At 45.0% G+C, this 12,808-nt stretch overlaps 1 protein-coding gene across 2 annotated transcripts in view; it reads right to left on the bottom strand.

Moving 5' to 3' along the window:
- The window catches only part of LOC130274032 (meprin A subunit beta-like), a 142,592-nt gene that overhangs the window by 19,654 nt on the left and 110,130 nt on the right, over positions 1-12,808 (bottom strand). For both annotated transcript variants that reach the window (XM_056521783.1, XM_056521782.1), the window contains exon 10: positions 4,805-5,020. In XM_056521783.1, the coding sequence (XP_056377758.1) occupies positions 4,805-5,020 (216 nt within the window). The remainder of the gene's footprint in view (positions 1-4,804; positions 5,021-12,808) is intronic.

Genomic DNA, 12,808 nt, shown 5'->3' with positions numbered 1-12,808 from the left:
TATGTGGCCCTAAACTGTTGCCTTGACATACCACAGGGCTCCAAAGCAAGAGAGCGCCATGCGCATTTGAGGCCTTAATTGGGGATTTGCATCGACCACCAAAATACCCTACGGCAGTGTTTCTGTTTTGGAAACAGTGCCGTAACAGGGGGGGCTGTGTAGTGGTATGTGTATCTGTAGTGTTTTACTATTAATTTTGTGTAGGTGTATTGTAGTGTTTTTAGAGTCAGGCGGGCGGGGGTTCACAGAGAGTTTGAGCTGCTCCTGAAAATTTGCCACAGCTCAAACTTGCAGCGGGAAACTCACTGTAAATCCCCAGCTATTGCAAAGTAAAACTCTCAGCATGCCTTTTGGCTGTCCGTGCATGCTGGGAGTTGCAGTTATGCAACAGCTGGAGGCACACTGGTTGCAAAACACAGTTTGTTACTTAACTCAGTGTTTTGCAAACAGTGTGCCTACAGCTGTTGCAAAACCACAATTCCCAGCATGCATGGTTTGTCAGTGCAAGCTGGGAGTTGTAGTTTGCAACAGCTGGAGGCACACAATTAATACCCAAGAGAATTGCACAGAGACACAAAGTAGTGAAAAAGTATATATAATCTTTATTAGTGGTGACTGGTTTAAAAACAGAATTAAAAGGAACGACAGTGGACAGACTACTGAGGCGTCTGGATGAGGGGAAGAGACAAAACTGGGCTACAGAACATCAATAAAAAATGGGAGATAATAAAGTGACCCCCATCCGGGTGTATATACATGTAAAGGGTATAGGCTGTACAAAAATATACTAGCAATTACATACCAACATATGTAAACATATACACTCAGAATGGCTGTATAGATGTAAATCCAGTATTGCACAATGCCCAGAGAAAAAAGTTTTTATGACCGCACCATGGAGTAAGACAATGAGTAAAGTATACAATTATGAGAGTGATAAGCGGGTAAAAGGATAGAGAGTCCCAGGAACCGGGATAAGACATACACAAATGTTCAACAATCACCGGAATCCTGGAAAATCTGACTCAAGTATAAATCACCCATCTCACATCACAAGAGCATACAGCGGACATCTTACCCTAAGCCAGAACGCCACCCCTACAACGTTGTTTCGCAACAAGCTTCCTCAGGGAGGCACACGTTGCGAAACACTGAGTTAGGCTGGGTTCACATCACGTTTTTGCCATACTGTTTTCAATCCGTTTTTCTAAAGAAAACCGTATGGCAAAAAAACGGATGGAACAGTATGGGGAAAAAGTAAACTGCATGCGTTTTTTAACAGTATACTGTGCATACAGTTCCGTCTGTTTTTATAGAAAAAAAAAAACATACATTTTTGAAAATGTTGTCCATTTTTAATGGGAGGGGTCTTGGGTTGGGACTTTAGGATGCAAATGCGCATGTGCAAAGTAAAAACTGTATACGTTTTCATACTGCATACGTTTTTATGGAACCGTATATATGTGCGTTTCCCATTGACGTCCATGTTAAAATAAAAAATTATGTTGTTGCAGTACGGTTTTTAAACCGGAGACAAATTCGTGGTCAACCACAGTTTTGATTGCGGTTTAAAAACCGTACTGCAACCGCATACGGTTCCATATAGTTTTTACTTTGCACATGCGCATTTGCATCCTAAAGTCCCCACCCAAGACCCATCCCACTAAAAATGGACAAAATTTTCTAAAACTTATGTTTTTTTTTCTATAAAAACGGACGGAACTGTATGCACTTTTAAAAACAGTATACTTTTAAAAAACGCATACAGTTTACTTTTTCCCCATACTGTTCCATCCGTTTTTTTTTGCCATACGGGTTTCTTTAGAAAAACGGATTGAAAACAGTATGGCAAAAACGTGATGTGAACCCAGCCTTTGGTAATAAACTCTGTGTTTTTCAACCAGTGTGCCTTCAGCTGTTGCAAAACTACAACTCTCAGCATGCATAGACAGCCAAAAGGCATGCATGGAGCTGTAGTTTTGCAACAGCTGGGGGTTTACAGTGAGTTTCCCGCTGCAAGTTTGAGCTGTGGCAAATTTTCAGCCGCAGCTCAAACTCTCTGTGGCACACTACTACATGGCCCAGCATGCCCTTTGGCTGTTTGTGCATGCTGGTTGTTGCAGTTATGCAACAACTGGAGGCGCACTTTTTCATAGAAAAAAATGTGCTCCAGCTGTTGCATAACTACAAGCCCAAACATGCACAAACAGCCAAAGGGCATGCTAAGAGTTGTAGTTTTGCCACCAGCTGTCGCAAAACTATAACTCCCAGCATGCCCTTTGGCTGTGCATGTTGGGAGTTGTTGCTTAGCAACAACAGGAGGTGAACAACTCACCTTCTGCTGTATCCTGCCGCTGCCACTGAGGACCCACGACTTGCCGGGTCGCCGCCCTGATCACCTGTCAGCAGGCTTGGTGATTGATCTGTCGTCCGGACTGATCAATCACATGATCGTGAGGTCGTACCTGTGCCACCTCACTCCTGGTGGCGTCCTCACTCTCGTACACCACCTATCACTCTTTTTTCCGGGTCACTAGAGACCCGATTGACCCGCAATCGCCGCTAATCACCATTCTGAATTGAATCTCAGGACCCCCACGGGGGTTTCACGGTCCGGTCCCCACCCGGCGAGGGACCGGAATTCCCATGGGCATATAGGTACGCCCTGGGTCCTTAAATACCAGGGGGCATCAGGGCATACCTGTACGGCCTGGGTCCCTAAGTGGTTAATTTATTTGGGTCTGATGGAAAATATTATGTTCGTCAACAAACTGGGGAAAGACTGAACCCAAAGTGTATAAAGAAGTCAGTGAAAGGTGGAGAAGGATGTGTCATGGTTTGGGGAATGTTTACTGCAGCAGGAGTTGGACCTCTCATACAGCTAGGCAGAGTGAATACAAGTGTGTATCAGAACCTTCTTCAACAACACATGGTTCCTTCCTTGTATTCATCTCTCAATCAGAAGCAATTTTCATGCAGGACAATGCCCCCTGTCACACAGCAAAACATGTGGACCAGTTCTCTGAAACTGAAAACATTGAAACAATGAAAAAGCCAGCCCGGAGTCCTGATCTAAACCCAATAGAAAACCTCTGGAAAATCCTTGGTGACAAAGTTATGGCCAAGAAACCCACAACAGTCACAGAACTGGAGCAAAATCCCACCAGAGCAGTGTGAGAGACTAGTGATGTCCTGTGGGGGGCGCAGATGTGCTGAAGTCATTCAAAGCAAAGGCCTGAACACTTCCTACTGATTGCTGACTGTTGGAACCTTCAGAAAATGTATTTACAATCTTTCTCTGTGCTACAGTCATTGCTGTTCTCTAATTATGATCATCACGTTTTTTGAAAAATAAAGGTTTTATGTTGATATACTTTGGTTGTTTTGTAAAACACTGTTCTAATGATATGGTGTACCCCTTCTAAAGATTGTTCTCTAATTTTGATCTCCAGTGAATTACACTGTTTCTAATATCTGTTTGAACTATTGATCTATGCACAGTTTGTTCAAATGACAGTGTCTATTTAAGTATGATTACAAATAGAGGAAACAGACATGGTCGCACATCCACAACATGCACAATGATCTAATGCTTCTCAGCATCATTTATTAAACTAACAGGTCTTTAGTGTACTTTATGATCATGAAGTGCAAGCCCGCTAGCCATGTCACGGCCACCTGTAAGTAGCGGGTCCCTAACATCTCTAGCATAAAATGGCGTAGCACTGAGCGTCGACCACCACTGCTGCAACACCAGTGCCCATAGGGGGAACGACCCACTGGCAGAGCAGCCCCAGTGCCGACAGAACCAGACCCTGGGTCGTGTCTCCCAACACTTCATGATCATAAAGTACACTAACAACCTTTTAGTTTAATAAATGTTGCTGAGAAGCAATAGATCATTGTGCATGTTGTGGATGTGTGACCATGTCTGTTTTTTTTTCTCTATTTGAATTCTATTTAAGTATGTATGTGGTTATCCATGATTAGGGAAACAGCGGGTTTCTTCTAAAAACAGCACCACGCCTGCCCTTAGGTTGTGTGTGGAGAACTGTGGCATACATTTTTTAAGTTCCCCTGTGCTCGGGCTGCAAAAACATAAATAACAAACTTTAACTCACCTTCCTACGTTCCCCCGTTGCTGAGATATCAGCATCCCGTTCCTCCGGTGCTGATGGCTTCTGGCTTCTTAGGCTCGAAGTGTCACAGTGCAGGCAGCGTATCGCTGGCGCAGCGATGTCCGGCCTCAGCTGGTGATAGGCTGAGTGCACTGTCATGTAAGGAGCCCCGGCCCTGTCTTCTCCCTGCTTCCTGGGCTCCTTAAATGACAGTGCGCTAAGCCGATCACCAGCCGAGGCAGGACATCGCTGCAGCCAACGATACGCTGCCTGCACTGTGACGTTTTGAGCCTAAGAAGCCAGCAGCACCAGAGGAATGGGGCGCCGATATCACCGCAATTGGGGAACGTAGAAAGGTGAGTTAAAGTTAATTTTTTATGTTTGCAGCCTGGGCACAGGGGGACTTAAAAAATGAATGCAGCAGTTTTCCTTTAAAGGGAAACTGAAAGCTGGTAAACTCAATACACAGGGTTATAGTGTGGGTAAACTGGATTACAATGAGGCATTACTTACCTGGATCTGTGGTGTGGTTCGGGAGATACTCAGTGTATTAGCCGGCGTTACAAATCTGGGAATGGCACTGTGTACTACATATCCTCATGGTACTGTTAGTAATGTAACAATCAAAAAGCCTTGAAGCTAAGTAGGTTTTAGAGTATTAGTCAGTGGTATATTCCTTTACTTACCATTTATTGAGTCCATTAACCTCCAAATACCATTGGAATGGACTTTAGTATATTCCTTTATCCAGATGTTAAGTGTGTCATTCTTATTACCATTATGATAGTAAAAAAAATCCAGGCACTGAAATCTTCTCGCCGGGTAGAAGAGCCTGCTTTCAAGTGTAGCATAGTCTCCAGTCTTGCCTGTACTTGTGCTGAAGTGCATGAAATAACCAATATCTATAAAGGAAACACAAATATTCTCTGTATAGATTTCCCATAAATGGCTTTGCTTAAAGGGGTACTCCAGTGGCAAACATTTTTTTATTTTTGATCAACTGGTGGCAGAAAGTTAAACAGATTTGTAAATTACTTCTATATAAAAATCCTTCCAGTACTTATCAGCTGCTGTATGCTCCAGAGGAAATTTTTCTGTCTGACCACAGTACTCTCTGCTGACACCTCTGTCCATGTCAGGACTGTCCAGAGCAGGATAGGTTTGCTATGGGGATTTTTTCCTCCTCTGGACAATTCCTGACATGGACATTGGTGTCAGCAGAGAGCACTGTGGTCAGACTGGAAAGAAATTCAAAAACAAAAGAACTTCCTTTGGAGCATACAGCAGCTGATGACTACTGGAAGGATTAAGATTTTTATATAGAAGTGTGGTGGCCCAGTACAGAAGTGGCCCTTCTGTACACTGTTGGTCCTATCAGGTGGACTCCCCTGGACTCATTGTTCCCTCTATGATACAAAGAGTTAACCCCTTCCCGACCTATGACATACCTGTACGTCATGGGTGGCAAGGTGTTCCCGACCCATGACATACAGGTACGTCATGGACATTACTGCCGCTACTCGCGGCATCCCGCAGCGCCCGGAAAGATGGTGGCTATCACTGATAGCCAGCCATCTTACCGTGCGACCACGGGGGGTTTCGTCCCCCACCCCCCCCAGCGATCGCTGCTATCAGCTGGTCAAATCTGACTAGCTGATAGCAGCGTTTCGCTATCAGAATACTTAGCAGCGCGGTGTGTGAGTCCCGATCACGGGGATCGGGACACACACCGCTCTGCTAAGTGTCCCTGACCTGTCCCTCGACATCACTTACCAGTCCGAGCGGTGTCCCGAGCGGTCCCGGCGTCCTCCGTGCGGTCCCGACGTCCTCCAGGCGGTCCCGGCTGCGCTGCGTCCCGGAGGTGAGTTTCCGGCAGCAGTGCAGCATCTTCATTGGCAGCAGTGAGATCGCCGTAAAGCGATCTCACTGCTGCCTCTGAGAGTTTCAAAACTGCAACTCCCAGCATGCCCAGACAGCCTTTGGCTTTCTGGGCATGCTGGGAGTTGTAGTTTTGCAACATCTGGAGGTCCACAGTTTGGAGACCACTGTATAATGGTCTCCAATCTGTGCTCTTCCAGATGTTGCAAAACTACAAATCTCAGCATGCTCAGTCTGTCCAGGCATGCTGGGAGTTGTAGTTCTCTAACATCTGGAAGAGCACAGATTGGAGACCATTATACAGTGGTCTCCAAACTGTGGACCTCCAGATGTTGCAAAACTACAACTCCCAGCATGCCCAGACTGCCCAAGCATGCTGGAAGTTGTAGTTCGGCAACATCTGATCCTTCAGATATTGCCGAACTACAACTTCCAGCATGCCTTGGCAGTCTGGGCATGCTGGGAGTTGTAGTTTTGCAACATCTGGAGGCACACTAGTTGGGAAACATTGTCCGTTTCCTACCTCAGTGCCTCCAGCTGTTGCAATTGTTGCAAAACTATAACTCCCAGCATGCACTGACAGACCATGCATGCTGGGAGTTGTAGTTTTGCAACAGCTGGAGGCACACTGGTTTGGAAACACTAAGTTTGGTTGCAAAACACTTGAAAGTTTATTACTTAACTTAGTGTTTCCAAACCAGTGTTCCTCCAGCTGTTGCAAAACTACAACTCCCAGCATGCACGGACAGCCAAAGGGCATGCTCGGAGTTTGCAACAGCTGGATGTTTGCCCCCTCCCCCCAATGTGAATGTACAGGGTACACTCACATGGGCGGAGGTTTACAGTGAGTGCTGCAAGTTTGAGATGGCGCAAATTTTGCGCTGCAGCTCAAACTTCCAGCGGCAAACTGGCTGTGAACCTCTGCCCATGTGACTGTACCCTAAAAACACTACACTACACTGACACTAACCTAAAATAAAAAGTAAAAAACACTACATATACACATACCCCTACACAGCCCCCCTCCCCCCAAAAAATGAAAAACGTCTGGTACGCTACTGTTTCCAAAACGGAGCCTCCAGATGTTACAAAATAATAACTCCCAGTATTGCCGGACAGCCATTGACTGTCCAGGCATGCTGGGAGTTTTGCAACAGCTGGAGGCACCCTGTTTGGGAATCACTGGCGTAGAATACCCCTATGTCCACCCCTATGCAAATCCCTAATTCAGGCCTCAAATGCGCATGGCGCTCTCTCACTTTGGAGCCCTGTCGTATTTCAGGGCAACAATTTTGGGACACATATGGGGTATCGCCGTACTCGGGAGAAATTGCCTTACAAATTTTGGGGGGCTTTTTCTTCTTTAACCCCTTATGAAAAGGTGAAGTTGGGGTCTACACCAGCATGTTAGTGTAAAAAAATTAATTTTTTACACTGACATGCTGGTGTTGCCCTATACTTTTCATTTTCACAAGAGGTAAAAGGGAAAAAAGACCCTCTAAAATTGTAACGCAATTTCTCCTGAGTACGGAGATACCCCATATGTGGGCGCAAAGTGCTCTGGGGGCGCACAACAAGGCCCAGAAGGGAGAGTGCACCATGTACATTTGAGGCGATTTGCACAGGGGTGGCTGATTGTTACAGCAGTTCTGACAAACGCAAAACAATAAATATCCATATGTGACCCCATTTTGGAAACTACACCCCTCACGGAATGTAATAAGGGGTGCAGTGAGCATTTACACCCCACTGGTGTATGACAGATTTTTGGAACAGTGGTCTGTGAAAATGAAAAATAAAATTTTTGATTTGCACAGTCCACCGTTTCAAATATCTGTCAAACGCCAGTGGGGTGTAAATACTCACTGCACCCCTTATTACATTCCATGAGGGGTATAGTTTCCAAAATGGGGTCACATGTGGGGGGGTCCACTGTTCTGGCACCATAGGGGCTTCCTAAATGGGACATGCCCCCCAAAAACCCTTTCAGAAAAACTCACTCTCCAAAATCCCATTGTCGCTCCTTCCCTTCTGAGCCCTCTACTGCGCCCACCGAACATTTTACATACGCATATGAGGTATTTCCTTACTCGAGAGAAATTGGGTTACAAATTTTAGGGTGATTTCTCTCCTTTTACCCCTTGTAAAAATTAAAAAATTGGGTCTACAAGAAAATGCGAGTGTAAAAAATGAAGATTTAGAATTTTCTCCTTCACTTTGCTGCTATTCCTGTGAAACACCTAAAGGGTTAAAACACTTACTGAATGTCATTTTGAATACTTTGGGGGGTGCAGTTTTTATAATGGGGTCATTTATGGGGTATTTCTAATATGAAGATCCTTAAAATCCACTTCCAACCTGAACTGGGCCCTGAAAAATTACGATTTTGAAAATCTTGAGAAAAATTGGAAAATTGCTGCGGAACTTTGAAGCCCTCTGATGTCTTCCAAAAGTAAAAACTTGTCAATTTTTTAATGCAAACACAAAGTAGACATATTGTATATGTGAATCAATATGTAATTTATTTGGAATATCCATTTTCCTTTCAAGCAGAGACTTTCAAAGTTAGAAAAATGCTAAATTTTCAAAATTTTCATGAAATTTTTAGATTTTTTACCAAGAAAGGATACAAATATCAGTGAAATTTTACCGATAAAATAAAGTAGAATATGTCACGAAAAAACAATCTCGGAATCAGAATGATAAGTAAAAGCATTCCAAAGTTATTAATGTTTAAAGTGACAGTGGTCAGATTTTCAAAAAATGCCCAGGTCATGAAGGTGAAAATGGGCTGGGTCATGAAGGGGTTAATGTATATGCCTTTAACCCCTTAAGGACCCATGACATATGCGTACGTCTCCGCACCCTGGGCTTTAAGGACCCATGACGTATGAGTACGTCATGGCGTTTTCCGGCCTCTGCCGCTCACCGGGTGGAGATCGGAACGGCATGCCTGCTGAAATCCCCCCCCATGTCGGCGATCGCAGAAAATCGCATGTCAATTCAGACATGCGATTTTCTCCGATTCCGGGCTGATCGGGTCTCTGGTGACCCGATCACCTGGAAAATTGTGATGATCGGAGCTGTCAGTGACAGCCCTGATCATCTTGCAGGGTAGGAGTGAAGTCGCAATGCTGCGATCTCCTCCTATCCCCTGCCATTAGTCAGAATTGATTCTGACCAATGGCAGAGCAGGACAGTGGGTTGCCATGGCAACCCCCCGTTCTGGCCACCCCTGGATGTCGAGGGGATCGTGGGAAGAAGATGGAGGCCGGGTACCTTACCTGAAGATGCCTGGGAACAGCTGATCGTCTCTGGAGACTACTGGATCCTTGCTCAGGTAGGGAAGCGACAGTGGGGGGGGGGTTGGGGGGGGGGATTGAAAGTGAAAGTAAAGTGATCTTTACTGTTGCAACCACTAGGAAGGCTAAAATGCAACTCCCAGCATGCCCAGACAGCCAAAGGCTGTCTGGGCATGCTGGGAGTTATAGTTTTGAAACATCTGGAGGGTCACAGGGAGTTGGAGTTTTGCAACATCTGGTGGGTCACAGTTTGGAGACCACTGTTACAGTTGTGCCCAAACGGTAGCCCTCCAGATGTTGCCAAACTACAACTCTCAGCATGCCTAGACTGCCCAGGCATGCTGGGAGTTGTAGTTCTGTAACATCTGTCCCTTCAGATTTAGCAATTTTCATGACATTTTTGAAAATTGCTGCTCTACTTTGAAGCCCTCTAATTTTTTCAAAAAGCAAAAAAATGTCAATTTTATGATGCCAACATAAAGTGGACATATTGTATTTGTGAATAATCAGAATGATAACTAAAAGCATCCCAGAGTTATTAATGTTTAAAGTGACAGTGGTCAGATGTTCAAAAAATGTCCGGGTCCTAAGGTGTAAAATGGCTGGGTCCTTAAGGGGTTAAATGTTGTTACTAAGTCTTATGTAACCAGGGAAGGTGTCAGTGACCAGGTGACTTGTCAGTGACCTATGGGAGATCTCAAACTTGCTCCCTTAAAAACTAGGGAGGAGCTAGTTTAGTCTAGAGTTCTGTTCTTAGGTGCAGTATAGTCAAGACCTGAGAGTGTCAGGTGTCCTGAGGGAGACCAAGGCCTAACCACGCAGCCACGCTTCCATCAACCGTGTATACCTTCAGGTGAAAGTCAAAGCCTGGTAAGCAACTACAGGAGAGAAGTCTAGTAAGCATAGTCAAGTCCGTCAAGTCTAAAGTCAGCGTGGGGCTGCATAATTGAGTCCAAGTCCACTACAAGTCCCAGTGAGCTCACAAGTCTCCTAAAGACTTTTAACATCTGTCTGCCTCAGTTAAGCTGCCGTTGTTCCTGCACGTGGCATGTTAATAACCATCAGCCAGTGTGAGAAGACACCAATGACGTTGGACAACGTGTCCATCCCTCTCCTTGCTCACTGCTGCAATGGGGGAGCTGCAGCCGCCGTCAATGTTTATAAATTAGGTATTTACTTATGGGGGATGTGTATATGGGGATTGGGACTGTGTGTATGAAGGGATGTCTGTGTATATAGAGGGATGTGTTTTTTAAAGGGCTGTCTGTGTATATAGAGGGCTGTCTGTGTATATACAGGGATGTGTGTATGAAGGGCTGTCTGTGTATATAGAGGGCTGTGTGTATGAAGGGCTGTCTGTGTATATAGAGGGCTGTGTGTATGAAGGGCTGTCTGTGTATATAGAGGGCTGTGTGTATGAAGGGCTGTCTGTGTATATAGAGGGCCGTGTGTATGAAGGGCTGTCTGTGTATATAGAGGGCCGTGTGTATGAAGGGCTGTCTGTGTATATAGAGGGCCGTGTGTATGAAGGGCTGTCTGTGTATATAGAGGGCTGTGTGTATGAAGGGCTGTCTGTGTATATAGAGGGCTGTGTGTATGAAGGGCTGTCTGTGTATATAGAGGGCTGTGTGTATGAAGGGCTGTCTGTGTATATAGAGGGCTGTGTGTATGAAGGGCTGTCTGTGTATATAGAGGGCTGTGTGTATGAAGGGCTGTCTGTGTATATAGAGGGCTGTGTGTATGAAGGGCTGTCTGTGTATATAGAGGGCTGTGTGTATGAAGGGCTGTCTGTGTATATAGAGGGCTGTGTGTATGAAGGGCTGTCTGTGTATATAGAGGGCTGTGTGTATGAAGGGCTGTCTGTGTATATAGAGGGCTGTGTGTATGAAGGGCTGTCTGTGTATATAGAGGGCTGTTTGTATGAAGGGCTGTCTGTGTATATAGAGGGCTGTTTGTATGAAGGGCTGTCTGTGTATATAGAGGGCTGTGTGTATGAAGGGCTGTCTGTGTATATAGAGGGCTGTGTGTATGAAGGGCTGTCTGTGTATATAGAGGGCTGTGTGTATGAAGGGCTGTCTGTGTATATAGAGGGCTGTGTGTATGAAGGGCTGTCTGTGTATATAGAGGGCTGTGTGTATGAAGGGCTGTCTGTGTATATACAGGGATGTGTGTATGAAGGGATGTCTGTGTATATAGAGGGCTGTGTGTATGAAGGGCTGTCTGTGTATATAGAGGGCTGTGTGTATGAAGGGCTGTCTGTGTATATAGAGGGCTGTGTGTATGAAGGGCTGTCTGTGTATATAGAGGGCTGTGTGTATGAAGGGATGTCTGTGTATAGAGAGGGCTGTGTGTATGAAGAGCTGTCTGTGTATATAGAGGGTTGTGTGTATGAAGGGCTGTCTATGAATATAGAGGGATGTGTGTATGGAGGGCTGTTATTGTGTATGGAGGGCTGTGTGCATGGAGGGATGTCTAATTGTGTGTATGGAGGGCTGTGTATGAGTGTGTATGGAGGGGTGTGTATGTGTGTGTATGGAGGGGTGTGTATGTGTGTATGGAGGGCTGTCTATTTGTGTGTGTGTAAAGCTGTCTATGTGTGTGTATGGAGAGCTGTCTATGTGTGTGTATGGATGGCTGTGTATGTGTGTGTATGGAGAGCTGTGTATGTGTGTGTGTATGGAGGGTTGTCTATGTGTGTATGGGGGGCTGTGTATGCAGGGCCGGACTGGGGATAAAAAGCAGCCCTGGAAATAATTTCCTACCAGCCCCACAGCATTGCGGCACTGTGGCAGCCGCTGGCAGGGCTGCCATCAGAAATTTTGGGGCCCCTTACACAGCTTAAGGCATGGGCCCCTCCACTTGACTCCACCCCCCCCCCCCCCCAAGGGCTTGCCCGCTATTTTCCCAATCATCAATAAGAAAACATGTAAACCACAGGACAAGAAAAACAAGAGCCCTTTAGTTCAATGGAGAAAGACGGAGGAAATATTATCAGCATACTGTTACTAACCAAATACTGTATACTGAGACCAATATTACCAATAATACCAGTATACAAAGAGGAATATTATCACCATACATATTACCATCATACTGTCACTGACCAATTCCTGTATACTGAGACCAATATTACCAATAATACCCGCATACAAGGAGGAATATTACCACTATACATATGACCATCTTACTGTTACTGACCAAATCCTGTATACTTAGACCAATATTACCAGTATACAAGGAGGAAATATTCCCCCCATACAGTGACCATATAGTGAACCCAAAGAAAAAAGGAGCTACTCAAAAATTATAAGTCAAATATAAAATGTAAACTTTATTTCATAATATTAAAAACATAGTGCAATATGTTAAAAAAGGAGGAATACGGCACAGACAAGCGGCATACCTGGGACAATGGCAATAAATGTGCAAATACTGCTAAATCTCATTAAATTTGTGTATACAATTACTGAGGCAAGGAGGTACAGTAGGTGCATATGCTGGCAATTCCAG

Source organism: Hyla sarda, chromosome 5 (assembly GCF_029499605.1).
Source record: "Hyla sarda isolate aHylSar1 chromosome 5, aHylSar1.hap1, whole genome shotgun sequence".
NCBI lineage: Eukaryota > Metazoa > Chordata > Amphibia > Anura > Hylidae > Hyla > Hyla sarda.
The sequence above is the reverse complement of the archived record's forward strand: the minus strand, read 5'-3'. Positions and strand labels throughout refer to the sequence as shown.